General features: G+C 45.2%; 1 protein-coding gene across 2 annotated transcripts in view; it reads left to right on the top strand.

Annotated features, from left to right (window-relative positions):
- LOC128147873 (BEN domain-containing protein 5) overlaps positions 1-10,407 on the top strand; it is a 980,343-nt gene extending 969,936 nt beyond the window's left edge. For both annotated transcript variants that reach the window (XM_052801053.1, XM_052801052.1), the window contains exon 13: positions 7,717-10,407. In XM_052801053.1, the coding sequence (XP_052657013.1) occupies positions 7,717-7,840 (124 nt within the window). In that variant the 3' untranslated portion in view covers positions 7,841-10,407. The remainder of the gene's footprint in view (positions 1-7,716) is intronic.
- The last annotated feature ends 15,082 nt before the right edge of the window (positions 10,408-25,489 follow it).

The raw sequence follows: 25,489 nt of genomic DNA, 5'->3' as shown, positions 1-25,489 counted from the left end.
CCAGGGATTTGCTGCTTTCTGGCACGTGCTGTGGGGGGGTCCTTCTGTCCCACTGGGTCTGGGATGTTCTTCCCAGTCCACCTCTTCCTGTGTTTCAGAAAAACTCCTCTCTACACTTTTAAGCTCTGCCTTCAGGATTTTTGAAGTTTCACCTGTATCTGGTAGTGCTTTCTTTGACCTGGCCATGACTGACATGAGAGCTGGGAGTGAAGTGGGCTGGGAGTGAAGCCACCTGTCTGCTTTATATAGATGGCTGCTTCTTGTCATTCTCTAGGGGCTCTGTTTGCTGCCATCCCCAGCTCACTTCTCCCAAACTTAAATCACTGTCTTGTCATCTTTTCCCCCACCGTTTTCAGTGGCTTAGAGGAGAGCAGAGTCTAATAAACAGAAAAAACGTTCTAGACCAAATTTGATCTCAGGGCAACAGAGATTGGAAATATTCCACAGCTTCCAGGGCACAGTAGCATTGCAATGCTGTGCAAGTGAGAGATAGGAAAATCGAGCACCTCTTTTTTTTCTCATGACTTCTCTCACATGGAAGGAGATGTTGCTGGCCATCTTTGAGCCATTCACTTCTTGGGCTCTGGTGACAGGGCATAGGTATGTGCTAGTATAGGAAAATATAGACCAGTTAGCAAACTGGTTTGAATGAAATGTCTGTGTGGGCCAAACAAACTACACTTTCTCCAACACATGGGCAAGGAGGCACCTCACATTTTGGCCATACTGTGAGTCTACCACTGCTACGAAGAGCAAATTCAGTGCCTTCATTTTTTGTTTGGTTGGGGTTTTTTTTGTTATTGCAAACTCAAACTGACTTGGGTCTTCATGGAGAAGTTCCCCAGAGTAATCCTGAAGACATTTGTGGTTCTGGCCATCCCTTTGCGCACAGAGGATACATGCAGGCTCTTCACATCCCCAGGCTGCTTGTAACATCAGCAGCTCACCCTACTACACCCCTGAGGGGGTAAAGCAACTCCCAGAAAGTTCCAAGGCACCAAAATGGTGCCAGTATCATAAACGCTACTGTCAATGCCTCTTGAATTGTGCAGACACAGCAAAGTAAATTGTTTGTTCCCCTTCTTCCAGTGCTGCTCCAGAGAAAGGTCAGCAAAGCCACTTACAACTTGTAGAGAAAGGAGGAAATGAAATGAAGGCAGGAAAAAAAAAAGTCTGCTGCAAAACTTTCCATCACCATCCTGGCTCCCCTGGAGGGAGGATTGCAACCTGTCTCAGGGATTTCACCAGAACCTGGTCCATGGGCGCCCTATAGCTGTGTTGGTTTTGTAGGGACAAGTGGGACCAGACTGTATTTAAAAGTCTTCCTTACGTTACCGGCAGGGCCAGCCAGGGCTGCACTGGTGCACGATCCTACCAGCTAGCACAGAAATGCCACCTTGCAGCCGGAGCCTGCAGACTGTCTTACCTGGCTCCCTGCATGTTCAAACAGTGCAAAGCTCATATGAGTGTCTAAAAAAACCCCTTGCTTTATACTCCCACGCTGGCCAGTGCTCCTTTAAAAGGAAAATTTAAAAAAAACCAAAACAAACAAACTGCTGAGGAGTCAAACAACTTCAATCTGACTTCGAGGGCTGTAAATTGTATTAGAAATGGGAGCACTACTATGGTTTAAAGGCAAATTATATGTTTCGCCTCAAAAATTAATTTTTGTTTTTTCCCCCTTCTCTATTGGTAATTATAATCTGTCAGCTCGCTCCCACACACGTCTGCACGTTTTATGCAACTCTTGATACTTGTAGCTGTCGTTAAAGAAAACCTTTCAGGTTTTAAACGGTGACACATTTGCGTGCGTTCAATGAAAAGGATCCATTTGCAGTTTGGGGAGATTTGCAGTGCTTGGCCAGCCCCCAGCAGAGGGCTCACCAAAATACCACATTACAACAATTACCTTGTCAAGCACTTGGGAACTAGAGTGCTGGCTGGAAGAATTTTACCCTGGATTTAAGCACGCACACGCAAACAGCCAAATACACCTCTGGCTTGGTCCTGCTTTCAGACAGTCCCTGAACAGAGGGTGTGTAAAAATACTTCAGGACTAGCCCAGGGAGCCAATGTGCCTGACGGGTGGCCCAGCAGGAGAAAATAATCTGCATTGCTGCATGAAGTAGATTGGGTCCATGTTAACAATCCCTTTCAAAACGAAGGTGCTGTCAGCTGATTTAATTTAATTTACTCTACCTTAATTTACTTTTAGAAATGAGCTAAATGAATAAATTGAATTATGGCTACTTTAACTCTGAAGGAGCATATCCACATAGGAGCTTACTGTGGTTTCACTAATCAGCTTTACATTTACACCCTAAATGTATTTGGATTAGCTCTCACAGGCATCCTCTTATAGACATGCCTGGAGATACCCACCTGCTTTCCTTTTCTTTCCTTGGGCTTGTTGCTTTGAGGAAGCCAGGGCTCGGTAGGCAGATTTACAGCATCTGTGTTATTTCATGCCTCACCCCTGTCTGGACTTTCCCTGTATTTCTAAAGAGCAGGACAGAGCACTTTGCTCTGAAAGCAGAGACAGCTGCTCTGTGTAGGATGGGTTGACATGGGTAATGTCAGATGTACGTAGCACGTTAAACCCAATATCATATTGCTAACTTGAACAAGCGCGAGAGACTATCGTTTTCTGCTACATCTCATCAGGTAAATGAAGCTATTATTCTCCTGCTGCTCCTTAGGAAATAGGAGGACAGGAGACAAGACAAAACCTATTCCCATCCTCTCGGCAGCTTCCTGCTCCAGGGTCAATAGAGATATACAACAATGGCTGGGTCTGAGCCACGTGCATTGCTTGTAATTGTGGCTACTTCTCCTTCTCTTGTGTGATAAAGTGGTTCCAGTTACAAGCTAATTATTCCCACCTCTGTGAACTGTCTCCTTGGTGAAGCAGATGTGCCTTGCTGCAGTGAGCTGGGGAAGGAGGCCAGGAACTGAGGGATGGATGACGAGTAGCAGGATCCCTTCTGTGGCAGAGGGAGAGACAGCTGCAAACTCTCCTGGGGAGCAGGCTCGAATATGATGCCTTCTCTATAAGCAGCATGGACCAGCCCCTGCATTCAGAAATGTAGGGCCACAGGGTATGGACCTGATGAGATTTCCAGATAGTGCTGGGATTCTCCATCCACCGCATTACTGGGGTTTGTATGGCCCAGAAATCATAATCTGCTGTAATAGGTGGGTGGTCATCTGGCAAGCGTGAATTTGTGCTCACTTTCTGGAAATAGGCACTGGTGACTGCTTGGAAAAAAAAAAAAAAATCAAGCCTGTGGTAATAGCTGAGGATTTCTGACCTTTGCTCTAACATTTCAAATTTGTTTTTATTGCTTCTAATTGGCCTTGCTTTGGAGCATGCACATTATCTAACTGCCAGGGCACTGGCTGTCATTATCTGCTGGGCCATTTGATTTGTGTTTTTTATGTTTGAAACTTGTCAGACATTCCCAGAAAATACTGTGCTCTCCTTGCAGTGTCAAATATGGGCCTGGTTAATTGTGCATCCCTGAGAGAGAAGCATTTGAAGTAATCAGGCATTGATTGTTTAGCTGTGATGGACGCAATGGAAACGCGTCTCCTCTGTACGGAGGGGAAAGTGTAAAAATTAGATCAGCAGCTACATGACAGCAGCCAGATTTCTTGGTTTCAGGGTTCAGAGGTTAGCCATTTTCCAGCCTTGATGATTCATTTTTGATCCCACTCATGTGGCTTGGATAACTTTGTTTTCTCCTCCCTTTGCAATTTAAACACAAATTTTCTTCTATTTTGGCCCTCTTTAATACACCAGCTGCAAAGTCACTAATTCAAATCTGTTGCTCCCCACCTCAACTTGCTTCACCGGATGGAAACAAAAGTCAAGAAATATGTGTGTGAAAGAGCTCAAAATGCCACAGTGGCACAAGTCTGCCTATGGCAGTGGCTTTCTAAAGTTCATCTAAAACATTAGCCTGGTTTGTAAGTCTGCTGATTCATTTTAAGACCTTTAAGGTTTCCTAACAAATAGAAATCCAGATACAGTTGGTTTTGATGTGAACATGTATACTACATTTGGAGTAGATGTATATAGGGCTTGTCTTCCTGCAGACGGGCCGAGAGCGCTACAGGAAGCAATAGGAATGGCGCCATTTTGCAGAACGTAAAAAAGAGCATCACTGGAAACACCAAGATGTTAGACCTCAATGTGAATTATGCATCTGCTGTATTTAGATAGAAGCAATTTTGCTGTTGAAATCAGAGGTTGGTATTTTTTTCCCTTGGGGTTCTGTAACTCAAAATTGTGTTGAGATCAAGCATGTAGTGGGGGTTTTCTTAGCTGTAAAGGTGAATGTATTCAGATTATTCAAGTGGTGATTTTTTGGATGTACAATTAGTTGACTGAGAGATGCGGTATAAATTTGGTATTGTAATTGCTATGCCTCTGAGATTTCAATTTGCAGAACAGTTTGCATGGCTGCAAGATTAACTGTTGTATGCGCGATGAGCACGCAGCCAAGTTGTGATTTGATCATGACTGTCTGTCAATTGGCTGTATGTCCATAAAAATCACTTTCTCACCAGTACCTGATGTGAACAGAGTGGTTGATACTCACGATGCTTCAGTTCAGTGGATGCCTGGATGGCTGCTAAAAACGGCCAGTGTGTAAAAATTCCATCTGTAAGCGCCGTTGGTTAGACAGGATTTCCTTTTTCTGTGTTTCCCAAATCATGAAAAAGGAAGGAGGTATAAGACCCATTTTCATTCTCTTTGCATGTTTCATATTATATTGTTTCCCTCACTTGCAGAGAGGAGAATGGGAATGACGTTCATTCTCTAATGGACTGGATGAGTGGGTGCAGAGAAATCAGCGTCTGTACGGAAGAGCCAGCCCCAGCGCGGCCAGGAGCTGAGCCCTGCCTGCCCAGCGCTGGCTCTGCCCCTGGGAGCGGGCAGGCAGGCTGTCAGCAGCAACACGGGCAGTGCTGATGCAGCCCCAGGGGATGGATTGACTGGCTGGCTTTCCTATGGTTTTTTGCCTGATTCTCCGTTTGGTCCACAGCTGCTGCTGTGTTTGGGTCTCCACCCGTTGTCTGGGAACATGTCAATGTAATTATACACAGAACCAGAGAAACCGCTTGTTCTCACTTCAGCGTGCCTTTCAGGTCTCCCTCCCAGGGTCCTAATTTATTTATTTTTGTCTCAGTGTTTATCTCTTCAAAATACCACTGTGCCTTAGGTTGGTGAATGAACTGTGGAGATGCAGTAGATGCTGAATTGATGGCAGCTGAGACAGCAGTGAGGAGGGGAGGGCTGGTGGAGGTAAAGCCTTCTAAGCCCTGTGCCCCATCTGCCCCTACATTATTTCAGTTCTTTTAAAATGTATTTTAACCTCCTTCTCCAAATAAAAGCAAAAGCCCTGACAAACACACACCTGCATGGTGGGGAAGGCAGGTTTCTCTTCAGGTTTAGAGGGGCCCAGTTCCTCAGGGCTGAGTCAGGGTGGAAGGATCGAGAAACCTGGGTTTCCATCTCAACTCTTTTCCTTTCAGTTCTCCCCAATTCTGCTGCATGGCATTTGGTAGGTCACTTCACTTTTGGTAACACGGCTATGTGAACAGATAGGTCCTCCCCTTCCTAGCGTTTGTGTCTCAGTATGAATTTGTACAGCACCAACACCTGCCTGGCTTGGGTTTCCAGCTGCCGTAGCAAATACAGATAACTGGTATTAGGGGGAGCAGACTAAGTGCTTAAAGAGTAGATCAGGCATAAGTAGATGACCCTCTCCATTTGTGTCCTGCCATAGCAGTGGGGGGTGAATGAACCAAATTGGCAGGGCATAGCGGGTGCTGGGGGGGGGCAGGAGCTGTCTGAGTGGGCACCCCGAACGCTCACTGGAGCCCCTCGGCTGGTGTGAGAAAGGCTGACAGCACGGTTTGATTTGCTTCCTCAGGACGGGAATGGAGAATCAGGTTTTGCCACTTTTACAAAGGAGAAGCCATCAAAAGGTGTATCTGCTTTTACAGCCGCAGCACAGCCAGCTTGGTGAGGGGAGGTAATTCACGCTCTGCCAAGATAAGTAGGAGATGCAGCACCACGGGACTGGAGCTTGGTACACGCAGGGGATGATGATGGCTGTTAGAGCTGGTGCTGCTTCTGCTTGGGGTGAGCACGGAGGGACCCCACGCTCTGCCAGCAGTCTGCAGGCAGGGTTGTAGGGCTGCTTTGGCTGCCAGCGGGCAGCCAAGAGCTGGTTCCTCTGGCTCCTGGTCCCAGTGTTTGGCTCAGAGGCACCTCTGCAGTTCCAGTGTGACCCACCAGTGCTGGCAGGGGGTTGTGAGGGCAAGCTCCTCGCTATGGGATGGCCCAGTGCTGCCCGAGTCTCCGTGAGCAAGGGATGGTGCTGCAGCACCCACACCCCTTGTCAATCAGCCTCTCACAAAAGTGAGGTCTCTGGGTACAACGGTGTGAGTTGTGCCACTTTTTGCCCAGGCCTGGCTTTGCCCAGCAGCTAGACAGGCCAGGGCTGAGGCTGTCCGGTCGCTTGTGCCCATCTTGCTGTGAAACACAAGTTCCCTCCTCCTCAGGACCTGGAGGGAGAAGAGGCAGTGAGAGCACTGGGCTGTGAGATGGAGGATTTTAATTAAGGCCTCTAAGCAAAGAGGCTATATAAGTAAATAGAATAGAAATGTTACAGAATTAACTGATAATAAAGGACAGAGATTTACTTTTCCTTAAAGTAGCAAACATTCATCACGCACAGTGTAAACACACACCCAGCAGCACTTTGTCTGGGAAACAAGTAGTGAGACTTATCAGGAACCAAAGCATTACAAAGTAGGTCTGTTCCTGCAGACAAGCTGCAGGAAGCTGAGGAGCTGTTTCTGTGGTGCTGCATTGTGAGGAGCTCAGTTTTTAGCCCATGAACTCCTGGGGCATCACTGCAAAAGTATTTAGTATTTAGCATAACTCTGCTCCTTTGGAGGTCAGTAGTTAAACTCCCACTGCTCTGCTAGGACTGTAGCCCGAAAGGTGCGCTGGCAACGCCACATTCCAAACTATGGTGACAACTAAAGTGTTGCATGACTGTTAGATAATTGGCGTTAACGGGTACGGTGAATAGCAGTATCACATCGGGCTCTTTGACGGCACTGGTCTGGATGCTGGAAGCACTGGCATCATGTGTCAGGTGATGGGTGTTCCCCGGCCACACAGCGGGAGTCTGCCACTAAAGAGTTTGGCCCCAGCTGCGAACACCCCTGGCAGTGGGGGCAATCCAGTGGTGAGCAGATCTGTGAACCCAGCTGTCCTGTGAACGGTATATGCCCCAGAAGGAAATATTCACAGCGATACGAGGGCTGTTAATGAGAAGAAATGAAGCAAAACATTTCAGGCGTGTGGGAGCCGCAGTGGGGAGAAAACAGTGGTAAGTGCAGTACCCAAAGGGAAGCAGTGGGGCCCTTCTCTTGGAGAGCTCAGAGCTAACGCAAAGCCCTTGAAGTCTCCTGGAAGGACTAACCCTGCTCTGGCCAGAGGAGGACGGGACCAGCTGGTCTTTAACCACCTCTAATTTGTCTCGAGCTGCCAAAGCCTTTCTTACAGATGCACTTCACGGTGAGGCTTTACACATGGCTTCTCCTCGCAGCACACCCCACACATGGCTTACCTGCTGCTGAAACACCACAGCGTTTTACAATACCTGTCCTCTCTTTCTCTTCCTTTGGCAGGAAGGAGAAACTGCCGCTTTTTAAATGCACTACCCAGCGGGGCCAAGGGAACAGCCATGCTGGCGGCAAGCCAGAGAAGAGGAGCCAGGCGCATCTGAAGGACCAGTCTCTCTCCACGCGATGAGAGGAGAAGAGAGGAGGGCAGGTCTGCGGGGCAAGGCGGAGGAGCACGTCGGGGTCTGGAACTGATGATGTTTCTCTTTTTTTCCTAGACAAGTATTTCTAAGATAACAAATAGTCCAAAGGGGGAAAGAGGGAGAGGGAAATTAGCTAGAAATTTTACTATTGATTCTTTTTTATTTATAGATGGTAAATCAATTTCAGAGCTCTTTTTTTTTTTTTTTTTTTCCTTCTTCCCCCTTCATCTCTGGGAAAAAAAGAGTGACCCGATAGATTTACAGAAATCATTTGTGGTGGCTGAAAAGCTATTTGTTAAAATGAGAAAGCCTCCCCTTCCTCCACCAGCCTTGCTCTCTCTCTTTAAAGGGGTAATCCATATGATGAGCTAACGAGGGAGTCCTGGCTCCCCTGCTGCACCATGTGATGTCTCCCCTTTTAGTGTCAGGCTCAGAAGCTCTTATGCCAATTGCATGTGCTAGCCCTGTTAGCTTGCATTAAGAGAGCCTGATAAATAGCTTCTGGGAGTCAGGCAGGTGCTCCTCAGTGTGCCGTTTATCATCTGCTGCATGGTTAGGTTTTTTGCTCTTCTATCCTATCATGTGAGGAAAGGGGTCATATAAGAAATGCTGCTGTCAGGCTGCAGGCATGAAACTCACTGCAAGACCTGTCTTAACAGGTAGGAGCCATGGTCCTCCAGCAAAAACTGGCTGGGGTCTAGAAAGACTGGACTTCCCAACAGATGTACGACTGAGGCAGTGTGAGCTAGGGGTAGTGCTGAAAGGGATGAACAAACCATGTTGTGCCATTACTGTAAGAAATCCCAAGCAAAACCTCACCACCTTCCCATTACATGGACAGCATGTAAAATCTCAGCTCAAAGCCACCGTCACTAGGCAGTCTTGTCTCCTGTGTTGTGTGACTTATTGAAATATCTGCCAGTGATGTGGATTTGAAGCACGAGGCCTGTGGTTCTCAAACTGGAGAGTAAAAGAGGGTGACCCTGAGGGGAGTCCGAGTGTCTCCCAGGGGATGCAAAGGGAGAGTGCACTTAGAAGTGCCTCTTTGCAACCCATCGGAAGCCTGGGGAAGCAGCCTTTCTTCACTGTCTTCTGCTAGGAGTTGGGCTGCAGTGGTGGCTTGGAGGAGAGAAGGTGCCAAGACCCAGTAGATAGAGAGGGAAAGGATGAACCGGACTGAGGGTGAAGAAAGAGATGTGAAACAAGACTGGATGAGCTCCTCTTGGTGTGGGGTGGCCTTGTAGAAGTAGTAGCCCCAGATGCCCTGTTCTCTAGTAAAAGACCTGGGTTGGTTGCTCCTCTCCTCTTTCCCAGGACTTGAGAACCACGATCTAGGAACAGAGTCAGACTCAGCTGGGTCCTTGCGCTGGCCTGTGTGTGAGAAGAATGCATCCTGGGGGTAAATGAAAAGGTATGAGAAAAACTGAGAATTATAGGCTAAAATAGACCTTCCAACTAACTTCAATTTACTGTCCCTTGTGAAAGTACTCCCTGATTCTTCAGCAACGGAGACCTGGCTGCTGCAAGGCCTGAGCGTGACCAACACTGAACCAAGGTGTGATCCCAGGAAGAACTGGAAGCAGCTTGGGTTGCATTCATGCAGCCAGGAAGCTAGCAGGCCTGCATAGGTGCTCATCTGTTTTTGAATACAGTTCCCATATCTATATCTCAATGGATAGAAAGGAGTTCTGTGTAAGGTCCTTGAGGTCCTTTCCATACAAGTAAACACAAAGCGTGCAGGGTCAAGGCTGAGGTCTGTGTTCTGTGTCTCAGGACCTCACACGCACTTCTGGAGTCCCATCACAACTGACCTCCTGGGAGCCACTGGCACATGATTTCCATCCAGTTAGCAGTACTTCAGCCAGAAAGAGTGAGCAGGTACAAGTCAGGACAAAAATTTGGCTTTGCACGCCTCTGAAAAAGGAGAAGCTACTCAGGATGTGACAAAACTTGAGCTGATTGTGTCTGTGCTCTAGCCACCCGTTAGCTGGGCTTTCATTAGTTAGTTTCTCTCTGATAAGGGGAACTTGGTTGAAAACAAGAAAGAGATATCCCACTGGAGGGACAATTATTTAAAACACCAAGCAAACCTGATATTTCAAGGTGAGAGAGTTAAACGGTGCACGTTTTGGGGGAGAATAAAATGCCTTCCTATGATGAATTCCAAGGCATCCAAAAGGCACAGTGCTGGCTCTCTGTCTCCAAAAGCAGAGTAATGAATAGCAGTGACAGTGTGATAATTAAAATGACCTCTTGGAGATATGGATTAGAAGGTACGCAGAGGGGGGATAAGTTCTCCTTTGAATTAATCTAGTGCTAATTTATGACTATCGTTGGGTTTTATAGGGTTTTAGTGGAAGACTTTCAAAGTTGGTTTACTGGGGTGATATTGTTCCTTCTGCATATTCATTGGAAACACTTGCAGAATTCCTCATTATTTCTTTTTGAATGATTCTCTATATACATATATATATATATATAATGAGAGAGTTTCAGGTATTTGCTTAGCCGCTAAAGAGTCTACTCTAGAAATAGGAATAAAGTGATAAAAGCAGCTGTGGAATGAGTGTGTTGTTTCATTTTCATTCCTTCCTCCTCACAGGCCCCCAGACTCACTTCAGTACCGAGATGTGGACAAGCGGGTTCTGGGAAGCCCTTGTGCTGCCCTGCTATTGGTTATCAGAGGCTCCTGCTATCAGACTTGTAAAAGTCGGTCTTTTAAGTTTAGATTTAATAACGGGATCTTCCTGGAAATCACCATCTCTGCTTCTTGTCTCCTGCCACCCACATCTGCCCCACAGCCTGCGATTTCCAGGTCTTAGTATAGACTCAAAGTAGACTGCTCATCTCTGCCAGAGATGCTTCCTTTCTGCTGAGATATCCCAAGCTTTTAGTTGGATAGAAAGGACAGATTGGAGACAGTTACCCATATGGGAAATGATGACATCCCATTTGTCAACTCCTATGCTGGTAACCTTCTTCCCATCCTCTCCACCTGCCTAGCAATACCATAGCATCCAAACATAAGGTTATCTGCCAAGAGCATCTGCCTTGCTCCTCAGTTGGGCAGCACGCCTGTTCTGGAGCCCACCCTCCCCATTCTTGTTCCAGCTCGTGATGTTCAGACTCTTTGCTCTTGCCTCCCATTTCACTCCTGTCTCAGTTTGTCTCTGGCACCTTCTGATCCAGCCATAGTTGCCCCTACCCATTTTTTCCACCCTGAGATCCCGATCATGTCTCCTCTGAACCCTACAGGCAGAGTTGACTCCATAGTGCTTTCTTCAGAGACCCACCCCTGCTAGCGGGGTTCACCAATAAACCATGTTTCTTGAAAGCTCTCCCTGACGAGCTGGGGATGGGAGCCTGAGCCTTTCACTGTGGGGTCTTCACTAGCCTGCATGATGAGGGCTTACAGTTTGGTGTGGCAGAGCGTGCATCATGTGCACACGCCATTTTACAAATTCTTGGGGAGACTATCATGGTAGCTGAAAATATGAGACCTTTTGCTCCCAGTCTCTAGCTCACTTTCCTCTCGCATGAGTGCCGAAGTTCTTCTCCTCCACCTGAGCAGGCAGATCCTGCTTCAGAGCCTACTTCTGGCCTGCCATGAGCCTCTTCTTCCTGGTGAAGATAAGCTATGTCTCAGACGTCAGGAATGTACGTTGTACACGCAGCAGTAATTCTTTACTAGTCTCCTGTGTCAGGTCCAAGGTAAGGTAATGCCAGGGATTTTGAAAGGTTCGGAAGCCAATATGGGTCCAAAACTGGGCACGTGTTTATCTGAGCACAAGTGGAGGGTTCTTCTTGTGGGGAGACCTGAGCCCCATTGCATTGCCCTGCCTCTTTCCACTCTCTGCTTGGGCACCTGGAGGGCCCTGCCTTGGAGCAGTAGCAACTTATTTACCTCCCTTTGTACAGGACTGGGTGATGAATATTAAAATGCCGAAATTAACTTGTTTTCTGTGCATTCTGCTCTCCTGACAAGAAAATCCCACTACAAACCCCTGCACAGGCAGTCTAACTGTGCTGAATTGGACCCTCACTGTGAGGGGATTATATATTCTGATTGGGGCTGCGTTTGCAATTATTTTCTCTGCCACACCAAAGACCTTTACTGCAGAGCTGCAAACCAGTTATAGGAACATGAAATGCTTTGACTTCTTCACTAGGGAAACATTAATCCAATCACAGGTTATGTCCATTACAGACTATGGCAATATTGTATACAGGAATTCCCAGGAGAAGGTTCTACAAAAATTGGAATCTCTCTATAACCATGTTATGAGATTTACTGGTGTGGATAAAATGGGCAGAGTTAAAATTACCAGCCTGGCTATCTCTAAAAGACAGGTGAAGTCTGCTGGCTATCATTGCTTCATAATATTACAAATGGAAAAGCCCTGAAGTAATTGAATAACACATCTGCTGAAAAAACCTTGTGAACTGCTATAACCTAAAGATAGACTGCAAGGAAACAATGTATGTACAGCACTCAGTTAAAAGGAAAAAGATGCTTTCCTTACCTGGTGCAGGAAGATATCGCAAATGCAGATACAGATTCTGTCTTTGCCTCCTAGATTATATGTGTGTGTGTTTGTGTCTATCTATCTACCTCTTTTCATATAAAAATAAGTTAAACCAGTTTCCTCAGCAGCTGCAGGCATGCTGCTGGATGGTAACGATTCATAAGCAGAGCTCACTGCGTTTCCTTTTGTACTGGAGGTTGCTAAAAACATTTGACATGGCTTGCAAAGGAGCTGATTTCTGTCCCCTTAAAGTCTCTCTCTCCTTGTGCAGAAAAAAGATTTCAAAGCCCTCTGCAAGAGCTGATTAAGGTTTTCCCTGTGCTTAGTATTAGTATTTAGTGGTCCATAGCCACGGGTTAATAGCAGAGAGCAACTTCACTGGGTCGCTGCAAGCCCAGGGCTACAAGGAAGATGTGTAGTGATGTAGCTGCTGCAGCCACGGCCAGGAGCGGTCTGTCCGTGTAAGTAAGCGCACCCTGCACGCACCGTTCAGAGGGGGAGGATGGCCCACAGCTTGTCGACTGCCTCGGTATCGCCCTGTAATGCAACCAGGTCACCTCCAGGCATGGAAGAGCCAGGCTTCCTGGAGCCACACGCTCCAGACCCTGCAGAGCTGACCAACCATCACCTCATCCATTTTCTGGAGGTAAGCGCACTACGGATTGGACTTTTTGTGGTGCATGAGAGGAGATTTCAGATCAGATCAGACACAATACCTCCTGCTATGGTTCTGCCTGGGCATGGAGGAGCACCTCTCATTACTCATGTTCTTCCCCATCTGGTAGCGCTGAGCAGAGATCCAAGGGCACCTGACACGAACTGCATTGCAGCAGCATGGCTGTCAGGGGTTGTCATAGCTAGTCAATACAGGGAGGTGTGATTTATTTCACGTTTCATGCACCTCTCTGTGGCAGACTAGCACACGTGGAAGGAAGATATGCTTTCGAGAGAGCAAGTCTGGAGGAGTTTGCATCCTCCTGTGGAAGGAACATGGGAGGCTGAGAGCATCAGTACTGATGGGCACGGTATGTAAAAGAACTTTGAAATCAGAGTCTTTTTTTTTTTTCATGAATTTGTTCATTAAAGAAGTTCTTCATCATTGAAAATGTTTAAAAAAATCCAAGTTTATGAAATACGAAAATGCTGCTTTTCCAGTAAGGCTTGAAATTTACTGTCCGGAAGCAGTGGGAGCAGAAACTATCCAACTCTAACTTAAGCTGCAGTATCAATAGCCTGAGTATACAAAAGAAGATTTTTCTTACCAGCTAGTGTTTGGAAGAAAAAAGTACTAGAGCAAGTTATGCCATTGGGGATGAAGTCTTTCTCACAGTCATAAGGGAACCAATATCCTCCTGTGATCCCCCATTACATACACAAAATTATACTGAGTATAAAGAGTCCCCTGTTCATTTTGCACATTTAGGGCTGTTACCCCTGGTACTTTCAGCCAAAGCAGCCTGAACAAATGCTGAGGACTTGTACATTTCCCTTTGATGCTAGGTGAAGGTGGGGGATTTGGGGGGTTTTGCTCCCTGTGTGTACCACTAAGACTGTTCTGTAGCATTTATGTCCTATTTTAAAGCTGGATGAAGACATTTCCAGAGGTGTAACTTCTTTAGGTCCTAAATGTTACCCATGTTGTGCGATGCAGTTGCAAGATGCGCCTTTACAGAGCCGTGCTGCCATAAATGAGGAGGCCGCTTGCTGGTGTTTACAGTGCTGAATGCAGAGCGTAGTCCTGCAGGGAGACGGTGTGCTCTTGGCTGGGAAGTTGTTTTCTGGCAAATCCATGTTGTACTTAGCACTTCCATTTCTTTCTTCCCCAAGGCAGATTCCTTTTCCCTCTTGGTCCGTCACAGCCCTGTCACGCTCCCAAAGAGTTTGAGCAGCTGATCCTTAGCCACCAAGTGGAAAATACCTAGCATGCATGCAGAGGCTTGACTAAGAAGTAGGAGGAAGAGGGGAGAAAGAAAGATGGAGAAGCACGATTTAACTTTAGCTCAGGAAGCTGGTTAGAGCATAGAGATGCTCTTTAGCATGGGAGTGGCTCTTGCAGAGCTTGTGGTTCAGCACTGAGGGCTGGGTGAAACCTTTGGTCCTTTTAGGTGAAGAAGACTTTTGCTATTCTTCTAAATAAAGCCAGGACTTCACCCTGGAAATCTTGAGTGCAACTCTCAGCTCTTCTATGGATCGGATGTTGCAAGATTTAGGATAAGGTGAGGAATATTTATTTCTGTGATTCATCTCTACCATCCAAAACCCCATGATACTTCTACCTCACAGTAATTTTGCTTTATATACCTTTTTTCCATGTGAGGCAACGCTGATTTCTCACATGGTGGCCCAAGACTTAGGCAGCTGAAGTGAGCTGAAGCAGGAGAGAAGTGGGTCACAGAGCCAGCGAGGGAAGTGAATGAGACTCCATGGCTGAGCCACGGCAGCCAGCTGAGTGATGGCAGTGGGTCCTTGGCTAAATCATCACAGATGCTCCCAAGGCAGTGTTGGCAGAGAGTAAACAGTAATTAATAATGGCTGTTAAATGCAGATATTTCACACCTCTCAACCTTGAAAAAATGGGGAGAAGGATTTTTGCAAAATACTTCCTTTTCTGTCACTCTCACACTATGTGTTCGGTACACTCTCTTCCTGAACTGAGCTGTCGTTCAGCCATCCTGAGACTTCCCAAACCATTCATCTGGGGATTTCTGACTGAAACGGCTGTAAACATCACAGTCCTCAGGTTATTAGTTAGTTTCATGCCCATGATACGACTAGGGGATCTCTGAGATGACAGAGGTTGTGTGGAAAGCCACACAGAGAAGAACCCCAGAGACCCCCATGCCACTTGCTATAATCAGTGTAGGTGCCACCTTTTGGGGTTAATCTTGTTTGCCCAGGACAACCTCCAAATGTTTTTGATGACAAATCAAGATTTCCTAAGCTTCCTTGCTCAACTTCATCATAATTTCACACTTACTACATCCATGTAGCCCATAAACAAAAAGCTAAAAAAAGGTACTTCATTTAGGCATTGCAGATGATAGGTACAGACATGGTTAGCTGGAGTAGTCCTGCCATGAATGCCAACAGTTCTGCCTTCTGATACAGTGGGGGTGCAAGACATAGTAGGGACAGTATGATAGTGCAAAAAAAATGGTCACAGCCAAGTTTTCCCTTCAACCTGAGGCATGTGGCATTTGAATGAAACTGTTCCCTGGTGCCAATGCCATTTTTAAACAATTTAAACTATTAATTTCAAATCTGTAACTGATTTTAGAGCAGCCTGTGTATGGGTTGAAAAAAAAATTCTCTAATTTTCATTGATTTAGAAAAATGGTGGCAGTTTGCACAGCGTGCGGCCAGAGGTGGAAACCCAAGCCCTGTTTTGAGCTAGGGTGCCATGTAGCGTGGAACATGCCAGGTTAAAAAGAGGGCACATTCTGGGAAGGGGAACCTGTATTTGGAAATCGTCAAGGGCCATCAGAGCAACTACTGCTGTCCAGGGTAAATTTGCCTGAATTTTGCTCCAACCTCCTCACTATTTCAGTATCCAAATGCCTGCAGTTGGTATAAAAACATGTTTGTACTCCAGGCTGTAGGTTCAAAACATTGGACTTGACTGAAGGCACAACTGAGAGGGACAAAGAGATGCACATTGCTGCTTCTTTGACATGAGTTTATCAGCACGTTTGTGGTCAGTGTCCTGTCTGCATGTTTCCGTGATATGGAGGGTGTGCCTAAGGGTAGCAACAAGCCTCAGACATTTTTTTAATCCCTTACCCTTAAATGCGTGTTGGCCAAAGTCCTTTGTTATTGTCAGTCCTCTGGGTGAACAGCTATAGGTGAGTTAGTTAATACAAACAATAATAATGGTCACAAGCATATGTATCAGCAGTAGTACAGACTAGCCTTGTGTTTCTGTACTTGAGAAGGAGAAGCACATCCAACGTATTCAGTCCTTGGCTGCCCCAAAGCATTTTCTTGTGCTGTTGGGAAGATAGGAGTGCTGTGTGTTTCTGGAGAGGGGATTTACCAGTGGAGCTAAACACCACTAACCCCTTGTTACTGCCCACCACAAACCTAACCAAACCTAACAGAAAGAAGGAAGTGGTTCCCGGTGTAACCATGGATGGCAGTCTGGCATAACCCGCACGGACCACGCACCCAGGCAGGGACAGGGATGCTCACCATGAATCGGGTGCATCCCAATCCCATCTGGGCCAGTTTTGGCATCAGAAAAGCAGCTCAGTCCCAAACCAAGCCACGAGGCTAATCATTCATCAGCACAACTGCACCGATGCCAGTGCAGAATAGCAGGAAAGACTCTATCCCCATGTACTTTTAAATCATCAAGCTAATAAGTACCCTGGATGATAAGATGTAATCTTTTAAATGCAGTATGGATTTCTTCCCTGAATTATACATGATAACATCTTTAGGCATGAGCTTTATTTTTTTTGTACTGAAAGAGCTGTCTTTTGGTCATGGTGGCGGTAATCACTGTGTTTTACAATTCAGCAGGCTGGTCCAGGGAAGGCTCCCTATTGCTAGACAATCTCTGCTAACTTCCTAGGAGTGTTGGGCCCTAGGATGGTGCCAGAGCATCTCCAGGAGATGTGAGGCTGTTAACCCATTGGCTCAACAAGCTGATACTGGTCTCCAAGCAAAAGTAGCCAAATCTCACATTGAGAGAGATCAACAGGGGGAAAGGGAATGAATACTAGGATTTCAAAGGTGACCGAACAAATTCAGATCAAATCTGGTCACATGCAGTCCCCACCTGGGGCTCGCTGGTTGCTCAGGGGTGTATGGGTACCACACGTGGCACAAGAGGCAATGGAAACAAATACGTGAAATTCCATCTGAATACAAGAAAACACTTTTTAATTGTGAGGGTGGTCAAACAATGGAACAGGGTGCCCGGAGAGGCTGCGGAGTCTCCATCCCTGCAGATATTCAAAACCCAGCCGGACATAGCCCTGGGCAACCTGCTCTAGCTGACCCGGCCTGAGCAGAGGGGATGGACGAGGTGATCTCAAGATCCTTTCCAACATCATCCATCCTGTGATCCTGTCTCCTGTTTCTCCTACCCATTTCTGACAATTTTACTGGTCATTTTGCAGCAAGCAGTGTAATAATATAAAAATTTAGCTCTTTTGCAGCACTTTCTACTCCTTGGTCTGCAGTGCCTTTAATGAGGTTTGTAGTTCATCATCCCTTTTTAACAGCTGGGGGAACTGGGGCAGTCAGAAAACAAGTGATTTGCTTAAAGACAGTCAGGAAGATAGGGGCAGATGGACCAAATTTCCTGAGTGTCACCTCCTGTTCCTGGACCAGCACTGCAACTGCAACGCCTGTGCAAGTGGTATTTCAAGAGAGATGCCTGGTGTATCTAGCACCCGGTGACAGAAGAGGCCGAAGGCGCTGGATGCAGCACTCTATCCACAGATGCAGCCCTTGGACTGTAAATCACAGCAAAGGAGAAATGCTTCTGTGCTTTGCCAGGGAGACAATGGCACAGGCAGCTCTGCTCCGGTGAGCTCAGCTGAACCACAAACAGGCAAGCTGGTGCTTTAATGAAGGCGTATTCACAACTGGTAAAAACAGTCTTTACCCACCAGTGCTTCAAACTACAGGTCTAGTTCCTGTATATCACATGCTATTTATATTTTTCCAGTGCTTCTACTGCAGGTCTCAGATTTGGCCAAGTTGCAACGCATAACAACAGAAACATTCTTTCTTAATAGTACTACTATTACCAATCCTTAGAGATTGATGTTCGTAATACCATAAAAATTCCTTAACTAAAGCTCACACTGGTGTGATTTTGCATCTCAATGTATTTTGATCTATTGACAAGTACACCTTTATAAAAAAAAAATAACATTCTGATTTTTCTCATGAATATTGAAAATCAGACAGAAGAGCAGATGTGCGTGCATGTCTACAGACACACAACCACAAAGCCCCCCCTTTAAGTACTTGCTTAAATCCCAGATCCTGACAAGTAGGAATGATCTGCTCGTTACTCTTTTGGTGAGCTGAATAAATACGTGGACTGTGTTTGTATGGAATAGAGGAAGCAAGCAATGGCCATTTATGGACGATTAATCACAGCCATGTATTCTTTATTTCCTATTTATGGGTGATACAGTGGGCTGAATTTTAATCAGCTCTCACTATCGTGGGTTTTCATGTTTCTGCTTTCAGCAGTTAACACTTTCGAGATATCAGAAAATGAAATGAGTAGAATGGCTATGGATTGGGATCGCACTCTGGTTTTAGCGATGACTTTGCTTACCGCCTTCAGAGAAGGAAAAAAATAATGTCTCGTGAGTGTGGGCTTCTGAGAAGGCAACTTGGAAATGGGTGCAGTTAATGATAACATCACATAACGGTCAGTAGAACAGTGAGTCAAGTTCAAGTAAAACCAGCTCTGAACCGAGACTTCCGCTGTCTCTACCTAATACAGTTATTAGAACTAATGCAAAACAGGGAACAAAATGCTACCACTGGCACGCAGGGAACATTCCTATTTGGAGGTGCTTTACAGCTGTTCAAGTGGGATAGTTGTACGCAAGCGGAAAAGGGGGGCTCCAGCCTTGTGCCCCACTGAGTCAGTGATTCCTCCAACAGCAGGAATGTCTACAAATGAACGTGGGGCTTTAATGTTTCCTGAACTTGTTACTCAGTAGACGAAGCTGGCTTTTCTTAATGGTCAGAACTGGGAGCTACCGCTGCCTGGAGGGAGAAGGCTGCCCTCCCTGGCCTCTGACGCTGGTATAGTTGTAGCTCAAAAGATTGGCAGAGCAAGTGCTGTAAGATTTCAGGAAGAGCTCAGCAGCAAGGCTCATTTAAGGATTATTGCAGGAATGGCTCCTTCATTCTTTGTTTTTTAACTTAAATATGCAGTAAGGCAGAATGCTCTTCAGCAGAGACACAATCTTCATCCCTTTGTTCAAGGAGTGGAGAGAAGAATAATTAACAGAGCCCTTACCTCTTCTGCTTGGATGATGCTCCGTTTGACCTTTACAGTACTAAAGCAGTATTAAGATGAGAATCATGTACTGTATCCTGACCTCAGTTACACCATGGTACATCTGAATTTGGAGTCAGACCACTAAAGTAATTAGAATTGACTGGGACTAAGACTGGTGCACGTGGTATTTGATATTTCTGGCATTTATATTCAAGGCAGTCAGTGGGATCCATTACATCACCCCACACCTGCCCTATGCATGCCGCACACAATGTGTTTATTACGCATGGTACTAATCGCACAGCAGGCAATTAAAGTGGAGAGCATTTTAAAAGTCAAATTGGCCTTTTACATCACATAATTTGGGATGGGGGCCAGATTGCTCTGGATGATTTAGATACCTAACTCAATCAATGAGTATGAGACATTGAAATGCCGTTGGAAAAAACCCTGCAGTCCCTAATCTTTAAATTTCATCTTTAATTTTGGAGTGAAATTGGTGCTTAGAAAATATAGCTCAGGGAGGGCTGGGAAAGAAAAGTCCAGTGAGCAAAACTGAAATCTCGCTGAGCCAGGGACTGTTGTCAACTGAAGAGGAGATGGGAAATTAGCACACAGCTCAGGCTGGCTCGCTCGCAGGAATACATTGACAAAATCGATACAGGGAGATGACGCCATCCAGCCCCTAAAAACCTACAGTCCCTTAAAATGAGGGCCCTGGGTGACAGATACTTTTCCAGGCATTAAGACTCTGGCAGCCCAACCAAAGTACAAGATCAAGAAAGTAAATTTGAAGGAGTTACTTTATTACAGATAACACTGCCTTTTCCAGATAGCCACGCTTCAGTTAAACCCACTGAACCAAATGCCACGTTGCAATTCAGTCGGGAAAAGCAGCTTGCCCTAAGATATGATACAGGACAAGCAAAATTAATAATTTTGAGATGTATCATCATATGAGGAATGTGAGGAATTTTTTTTCTTCTTTTTATTGGGACTCTTGAGATTCTCCTCCTGGGCTACTATTTAAAGCCCAACTTTGTTTGTGCTGCTTGGATCCAGTTTTCATACCCCAGCATAAAAACGGACCTCTGGAAAGAAAGCAGCATTATATTCTGCCATACACAGTAGGCCAAGTGGAGAAGAGCCACTTCACCAATGGGTTTTACTCAGTGAAGGGAAGAATTTAAGTGATTTTCATGAAATGAGGATTTAGCCCACAAAGGGGCTTGGGGACATGGAGACTTTAGAGATTTGGAGGCAAAATGATAGAGCTTTGCTTTGAAGTCAGCCTGAGACTGCAGAAAACCACTCTGAAATCACCCGCTGGCTTCAGGTTATCCTCTGTGTTGGGAAGGGGATGCTTTTGCTGTCTTTTGTGGGGCTACTGAAAGATCTCAGTCTTCAGAGCTGCCAATATTCCAGCACTGGAGGTGTGCGTAAGTTGTGATAAATAAGACGGGATTTACAGAGAAAGAAGTGCTGTGCAAGTACAGTGATGGAGGTAATAGTTTGCTCCTGGACGCACAAACGCTTTTGAGGTTTCTCAGGGTCTTACTAGCCCAGTTTGAGAAGAAAAGAACGTTGCCCGTTTGGGCGCATATGTCTGAGTGTTCATGCAAGAGCACACATGTGTGTCCATGGGCAGTCTGGGGTTAACAACAGACTTCTGTGAATTCCCGAGCACGAACAGTTTGTCCTCTGCTACACCTAGAAAGTGTGAACAGCACGGAAATGAAGATCTACTCCTCATGAGTAATAATTTAGCTCTTTTATGGAACATGCTGTAATGAAGATTATTAAAGCTGCCTTCACAATTTCCAAGTCCAATTCTTTTTTATTTCATTAGGAATTAAACTTTCAGATCCCACATGTGGCTTTGAAAAATCTCAGTTTGCAGATCAGAAACACCACAGAGATTTTAACAACTTACTCCTTGCCATAGGCTTTGTCCCCAAACAGACACAGATCGATGGAGTGGGACTCAAACGATGGATGCAGGCCAATGACCAACACTTTGTACCTTCCAAGTCCTGGGACCACAATACAATGCATGTGGGAACCACAGCAGAGGATCCAGCTGGCAGAACATGCACAGGCCAGTCTTACTGCATGAAAACTTCATCCAGTTGCTCGTTACCCCCTGGCTTCATGGAATACAATGTTAGAGCAGTGATTTGATCTTCAAGGGTTGGACCATGCAAGATGCAAAGCAAGCCAGCACAATTCCTCTTCAACGCTTCAAGCTAATGAATATTAAATTCAGGTGTGTGTTTGATTGCCCAACATGGGGGGCAGAGGGCTCAGCAATGGGGGATGTTGGAGACAGCCATTACAGCATCAGCCTGGGTTGTGAGGATCCTTATACTAACTTCTTTCCCTGACCTCTAAAGTAAATCTTTTTTTTTTCTTTTTTTCAGTTTCCATCTAGATCAACATTCAAAGACACCAAAACTAATGAAGAATAGACTAAAATTTGAACTAGAGTCCGAGCCAACAGGTCAATGAAGACAGAGTTTAAGACGGCAGCATCATTCAGTCACCTGTGCCTACATGTCAGCTGAAAAGGAGTCAGAGAAGGATTGTGCCTTCAGTCTGCTGGTTTTTGTCCTCCATCAGGCCTTTGCAAGTCACGGCAGTAAGAGTGGTCCCCAAACCCCAGCAGTTTAGAAGAGAAAGCTATTCCCAGGGTGTCTTTTTGGAAACAGCAAAGTTGCAGCTTTAGATTGATGTTCATTTTTATTTTGTGATCATAGCTAATTAAAAGAAATTAATAGAAACATAGCCAGATCCAAAAGTTTATTAGAAAAGAAGCATTGTAGTTTAATTATGCCACTATGTTGTGTATGACACAAAGCCCACTGAAATCTGAATACTTGATGATCTCTGGAATTTGACTAAGAGCTCTTCGGCCTTAGGGAGAAACTTGACAATTACTAATCTACATATGCTGACAATCTCTACATATCAGGGGCCCCATGAGGGTCTTTAATTGCTCTGTAAACTTCAAACTGGAGTGTTCTTCAGTAGGAAAAAACAAGACGCTGCATTCAAGCTAAAGAAGAGTGGTAGTTGACATGTTTATTAAATACCCCCAGGCCCCAACGGACTGCAGGGTGGAAGGTTCTCTGGGTAGAAGAAGTTATAAATGCAGCATCAGATTTATTCAAGTCAGAACAATTATGCATGAACGCTCAGGTGCAACTACACCACGATGGATCCAGGAAAACTTTCTGCAAAAGCATTTCCGCAATTCCAAACCGCGTTTCTATTCTCTGTCCCTTTTTGCCACATTTGCTTGAGCTTTATGACTGCGCACACAAAATGTCTGCACGATTTGAATGGAAGTGGGCAGCAGATTTTACAAAGTGCTGACCTGAGCTTTTTCAAAAGCAAAATATGTGACATTTGCCTTACTGTTGCATAATTGTAGGCAGTGAGTTTTGTCCATGTATCTGGCAGGGGAGGGACTTCTATCCTCCAAGACACCTTCAATACAGGACCTGAATTTATGCCAGAAATTTTAGTAGGTCTGGCTCAAAATGTAGCTGCAGGAAAACTGATCATTTCATAGGAGAACTGATAGCTTCATATTCCTTCCCTTTAATTTACAGTTTGACACAAGCCCACACTTTGATGATTAAGGTTATTCGTGTGTTACGCAGAAGGTTATTCTGGCTCATTCTCCTGTTGCTGTATTGGCTTGATGATGTCGGGCTTTGATGTTTACCTTGTACGTTGTCAACATAATCACCAAGCAAATTCCGATTGCTTCATTTCTCGTTTTATTTCTTTGTATTTCAGGAATATCTAGTTATCCTCCTGCTGCCACGAGGCTTCACTACCCCTACTGAACTGGCCACAGTGCACGGAGAAAGAAATAACACTAACCCCTCCAGAAGCCATCCGACACAGCAGCATCGGTCTGGGCAGGGGGTTTTACAAAGTGCTTTATCATTTCTGGGGAGCAGAAGGAATAGACAGAGCTTGGACTGCACCCCAATGGGTTGTGCAGCACTCACCACTAGGGGAACACCTTGCCTTGCAATGAAGTTGATCAGGAAATAATTGGAATAAATCTGGAAACTCCCAGTGCCACCTTCGTTCTGGGCTCTAATGACATAATCCAAACCTTTGCATTTGAGGAGGGAGAGCGTTATCAACGCAACACGTTAAACAACCTTAACTCCAGTGAGCAATGGCACCACTATAACACTTGTTTATTAGCAAAATGCATCTGATCTCAAAGGCCTGCATGACAAGTTCATTACATATCAATTTAATTAGCTGATTTACATTTAATTTACATTTCAATTAATGTCTTTAGCAACAAAACGTTGCCTTAATAGGGTAATTGCCTGTTAGGCAATATGTAAAAGAATAAATAGTCACATTCTGAGGAAGAATTCCTATTTTCAATTTTTTATTACCATAAATAACCTAAATAATTATTGCTCTTAAGGGGCCACGTCCCAGTTCCCTTCTGGGCCTAATTATAAAGACTTAGTACCTCATTACGCAAAATGGTTTCAGAGTCACAGAAAAGCATTACTCTAATCGTGACTCATTAGTTTCAACAAAAGAGGGGAAAACTGCAAAAGTCGGCACATTTCACCATATTATTCTTGTGGTTCATAAGCAGCAGCACATTTGAGAAGTGGCTGTTACAGCTGTGTAGGCGTTTCTGTCACGAAGCCCTGTTTTCAGAGGGGGGGGTGCGCTGTGTAACTTTGGTCATTAAAAGAGAGTCGCATCCGACTGGAAAAGCTGGCACGTGCACCCCTGGCACGGAGCAAGAAGCTTGAGCAAACTTTTGGTTTTCTGTTCCCTGAGAGCTCATCTCTTCCCCATGCGGCCACACGCATGGTGGCTTGGTTTGAGGCTGTAATGTAGGATCCATCTTCTTCTACCATGCCAGAACGGTTGCTTTCATCACCATAATATATCCCAGTGCATAGAAAACAGACATGTCTTTTAGGATTTGTTTGAATTCAGTGACGCTTTATCACAGTGCTCCTTCCTTGTAACTAGAGAGCAAAAATTGACTGCAGGCTTGTGTGTGACCAGACTGCGACTTTAAGGCTCTTAGTGTTGGATCCAGACTACTGTGGCAATGTGATGTAAAACATTGATCTCATATACACTCACTCTGCTGGTTTAAATTTGTTCAAAAAACTGTGGAAGGTTTGGCATGGTGCTGGCAGGTTTTATGCTACATTAGGCATTGACTCTCTGTGCTAGTCTAACATTAGACTGGATCCAGCATCGTCTGTCCTTTGGCAGGCAGTGCAAAGCCAATGTTAAAGCATTAAGCTGGCACAAACTCTGTGTCAGGAGCTCTGGCTGATTCGATGTACATGTCTGCACTTTGTTTGGATGAAGTTTGTTCTGCTGGTGATCCAGTGGTGCAGAGATCTGGAACTGATGTCTGGAACTAAGGCATTGATTGCATTTGCTTAAAATGATGTCATGTAAGGAAATAAAAAGGGACTGATTAAGATTCTGTTTAGCAAATAATAAATCCATAATATTCTAGGAATATATAGAGCTTTTAAAAAGAAAGTGTTTAACTAATGAGAAAACAAGCTTTTCATATAGTGTTAGTTTCCTCATTAACCTTTAATGATGATTCATTTGTAAAAGAAACCCAAACTTAAACACCATGCTATACTTTCTTACATTGCAGATAAAGCCAAAGCTAGAAATAGTATTTTTTAATGACAGTATTGTGCAGCTTCTAAGAACAGATAATTGGTGGGGGTTTATCTTTTTTTTTTTCCCCTGGTTTTTTTTTCTCTTTTTTTAATCTTTTTTCTCCCCCCCCCCCCCCCCTTCTTTTAGTGACTAAGTGTTACTCTCCGCATTTCACAGGTAGTTAAATTGGCAGCATAGAAATGTTAAGTGACGTTTCATATCTCAGACCTGTAAGGAGAACCCCTACCCTCACACAGTCCAGCCATCCTGCTCTAATGTCTACTGAAGTCAACAACGGCTTTCGTGGATTTTGGAACTCATCTTCAATGCCAAGGTCTGCGGACAACTCAAGACTGTGACACAAACACTGCCCCATAATGTGCTAGATTCTTACCTGGTGTAACTCACCCAAGTCCAGAGGCAATTCATCTGGACTA

The sequence above is a fragment of the Harpia harpyja genome, chromosome 11, assembly GCF_026419915.1.
Source record: "Harpia harpyja isolate bHarHar1 chromosome 11, bHarHar1 primary haplotype, whole genome shotgun sequence".
In the NCBI taxonomy this organism is placed as follows: domain Eukaryota; kingdom Metazoa; phylum Chordata; class Aves; order Accipitriformes; family Accipitridae; genus Harpia; species Harpia harpyja.
This window is presented reverse-complemented; position numbering and strand designations above follow the sequence as displayed.